This window comes from Montipora foliosa, chromosome 13 (genome assembly GCF_036669935.1).
Source record: "Montipora foliosa isolate CH-2021 chromosome 13, ASM3666993v2, whole genome shotgun sequence".
Classification (NCBI taxonomy): domain Eukaryota; kingdom Metazoa; phylum Cnidaria; class Anthozoa; order Scleractinia; family Acroporidae; genus Montipora; species Montipora foliosa.
The window spans coordinates 20398760-20401566 of NC_090881.1; the positions used below are offsets into that span (position 1 = coordinate 20398760).

The window sequence follows — 2807 nt, forward strand, 5'->3', positions numbered from 1 at the left end:
CTCCGAAACAGAATGCCAGGAACGGGGCCGTAAGGCCAGTTTTATGATGAGCCAAACCAAATTGTTGGCTGTGTAAACGTTAAAAAAAGTTGGTCCGAACCACTTTTTAATTGGCCCGGATCCAGTTTTTTTCTGTAGTGTAAATGGGCCTTGAAATTCCATCACAATGGGCTATTTGCAGTTTAGTGATCACATGGCACAAAAGCCGCCATACTGGAACGCAGATTGCGCAATGGGACATCTTAAACGAAGCAAGATAATTTAAATTTTCTTTGTTTTAGATGACCCGGTGGGCAATTTGCGTCCCAGTATGGCGGTTTTTGTACCATGTGATCACTAACCTGCAAAGGGCCCACAACATTACGTATTCCTTGAAGCCCTACTACAATTGTAGGTATAACAGGCGCCAAATGGCATGCATTTGGGCTGTTAGACCGCTTAAGTCTTGCTCATTGAAGCAAGACACCTCGTAAGCTCAAAAGTTATAACAACTGGTACCGTCAAAGTAAGGGTAGAATGTGGAATGAGCATTGTATCGGACAAAAACAATGAACGTGCAGACACGATAAATGGATAAGACTTTCGTTTACTCACGAACGGAAATGGAGTGGAGTTCTTCCAATAAAATAATATTTATATAGCGGCAAGGTATAAAAATCAAGCAGGTGACTTAATAATGTAAACAATTAAACAGCAGTGTTAAAAGTCATTAGTAAAAAGCCTATTCAAGACTTGTAAAATATCCGTTTTAGATGCAACAGACAACTAATGACCGGCTCAGAGTTTAAATAGTCATATTTACTTTGACACTATTCCGTTCTCCTATCAAGTTTTATCTTCCCTAAGTAATACTGCGTGTGGAGCCAGACAGCGAAATAGCTTCAGACTTTAATTACATGGATATTTTATTTTGAAAAAGAACCCTCTCCTTGTAGGGCAGGAAACGAGAATTCCTTGACGAGTACGAGTCCCTTTCAGAAAATTCGACATAAACATCAAGGTGATAATGATTATCAGCACCGTTTTTTTAAAAAATCTGCCTGAAATCGAGACCATCACACGGCAAAACCAATCATCACATCAAAAGAAACTAGTGTCCAGTTTCTTTTGCAGTCCTAAAACATCCCTTTGCCCAGAATAATTTCGCGAGAGATAATAACAAGTCGGGACGCACGCGTCCAGATAAAAACAATAACAGACAGAAAGCACAAACGATTTTGAACGCAAATTTGTGCGAATGTTTTCCAGAACAAAACAAGAAAATTTCAATTCTTGTTTTATCGCGACGGTCCGCACAGGGTTATCATCATCAGGCTTCCAAGCAACTGAAGCCCGCTTTACACTAGCAGAAAAGTATGGCACAGCACTCCGAAATTTCGGTACCGTACCTATGCTTTCTGGATACGGCACGAGAAATTTTTCGCGTGTAAACAGAACAAACAAAAAGCATATTAGGCAACCGTGCGTTGCCAGAAATTATAGGGATACCGTGAGCACATCTCTGGAGGTGTGCTCTGCACTCCAAATATTGGTACCGTGCCACGATTTTGGAGTGCCGTGCCAACTTTGTGTGTGTGTAAAAGGGGTTTGAGGATTCCATATTTCTGATTTTAACTGGTTGTGATGTAGGAATGTAGAATGATCGGCCAAGCAAGACTGCATTCACGTCCCATAAAAAAACAACAACGTTTAGAGAAGTGACTGTACAATTAAAATTGCCCCTTGCGACTGGCAAAGATTGAAAGAGTTAACGACGTCCTTGTCAATGTTTTCCATAGTTCATGAAACATGTCAGTGGGGCGGGGTGAAGGTTAGTACACCCATGACACGGGAACCCACTGGGGGGTCGTGTGGAGTCGCTCAAAGGAACTTTCAAGGAGTCGAATGGTATCGTCGATGTCGTTGTTTACAATCGTAAGGTCGAAGAGGTGTCCGTAACTCTTCCGAAGAGATTCCGATTCTTCGGACAGACGCTGTAGACTTTCGTCCTGCAACGAGATCAAAGAACGGTGAACATAAGAGAAAAAAAAAGAAACCAGATAAGTTATTCATGGATTTTTCATCTTCCACTGTTATGCTTCGTGCAACTTTTAGCAACGCACCTGCAGGCCAGTTCGCACAATATGTTGCAATGCCTCACATCTCACTGATATCCTTCTCTAGGAACACCCCGTTGTGTCTAGGCCGCCAGCACAGCTCTCCGCTAGCAAAGACCCCTTTTACTTTGTGCTTGCAGGGCTTAAGGTTAGGAGAAAAACAGAACTCTGCCCTAGATCGAAGAATGCGCCGAACTAATGGACAGCGGAATTACTGTTGAAGAAAGCGACTGAAGACACAGTCAGCAAATTTAATTGGGAGCATACGATTTGAGAAACACCGTCCAATGTCGTGGACCGCGGTTGTCTTTTTCTTTACCTTATCTGCACAGCTAAGCAAACACATAGAAAAGAGGCTTTCGCTAGAATGGAACCAGCAAAGGAATAGACGAGGTTTTTTCAGGTTTTAAGTTTATGGGCTCTGGACATCACAAAAGAATACCTTCGTATTTACGGTTTGTGGTTTAGGACTTGTATACCGCACACATCACAAGGTCACATGGCGGTTTACAATTCTTTCTCTAGGGTGAGATCGGACGTCAGCGTGTAAAGGCGCCTCTGGAAGCCTGTAAGTCAGTCTATCAGTAAATATTTGATCTCACCCACCCACCCACCCACCCCACGTATGTATGTAAAAGTTGGACGGATCACAACATCGTCGATCTCACCTCTAGGAATGGATATTTTGATGAATGGCAGAAGTCTTTGGGA

At 42.6% G+C, this 2807-nt stretch overlaps 1 protein-coding gene across 1 annotated transcript in view; it reads right to left on the reverse strand.

Moving 5' to 3' along the window:
* Positions 1 to 568: 568 nt before the first annotated feature.
* The window catches only part of LOC137982501 (peripheral plasma membrane protein CASK-like), a 34888-nt gene continuing 32649 nt past the window's right edge, over positions 569 to 2807 (reverse strand). The window contains exon 29 of the mRNA XM_068829595.1: positions 569 to 1988. Within this exon, the coding sequence (XP_068685696.1) occupies positions 1812 to 1988 (177 nt within the window). The 3' untranslated portion in view covers positions 569 to 1811. The remainder of the gene's footprint in view (positions 1989 to 2807) is intronic.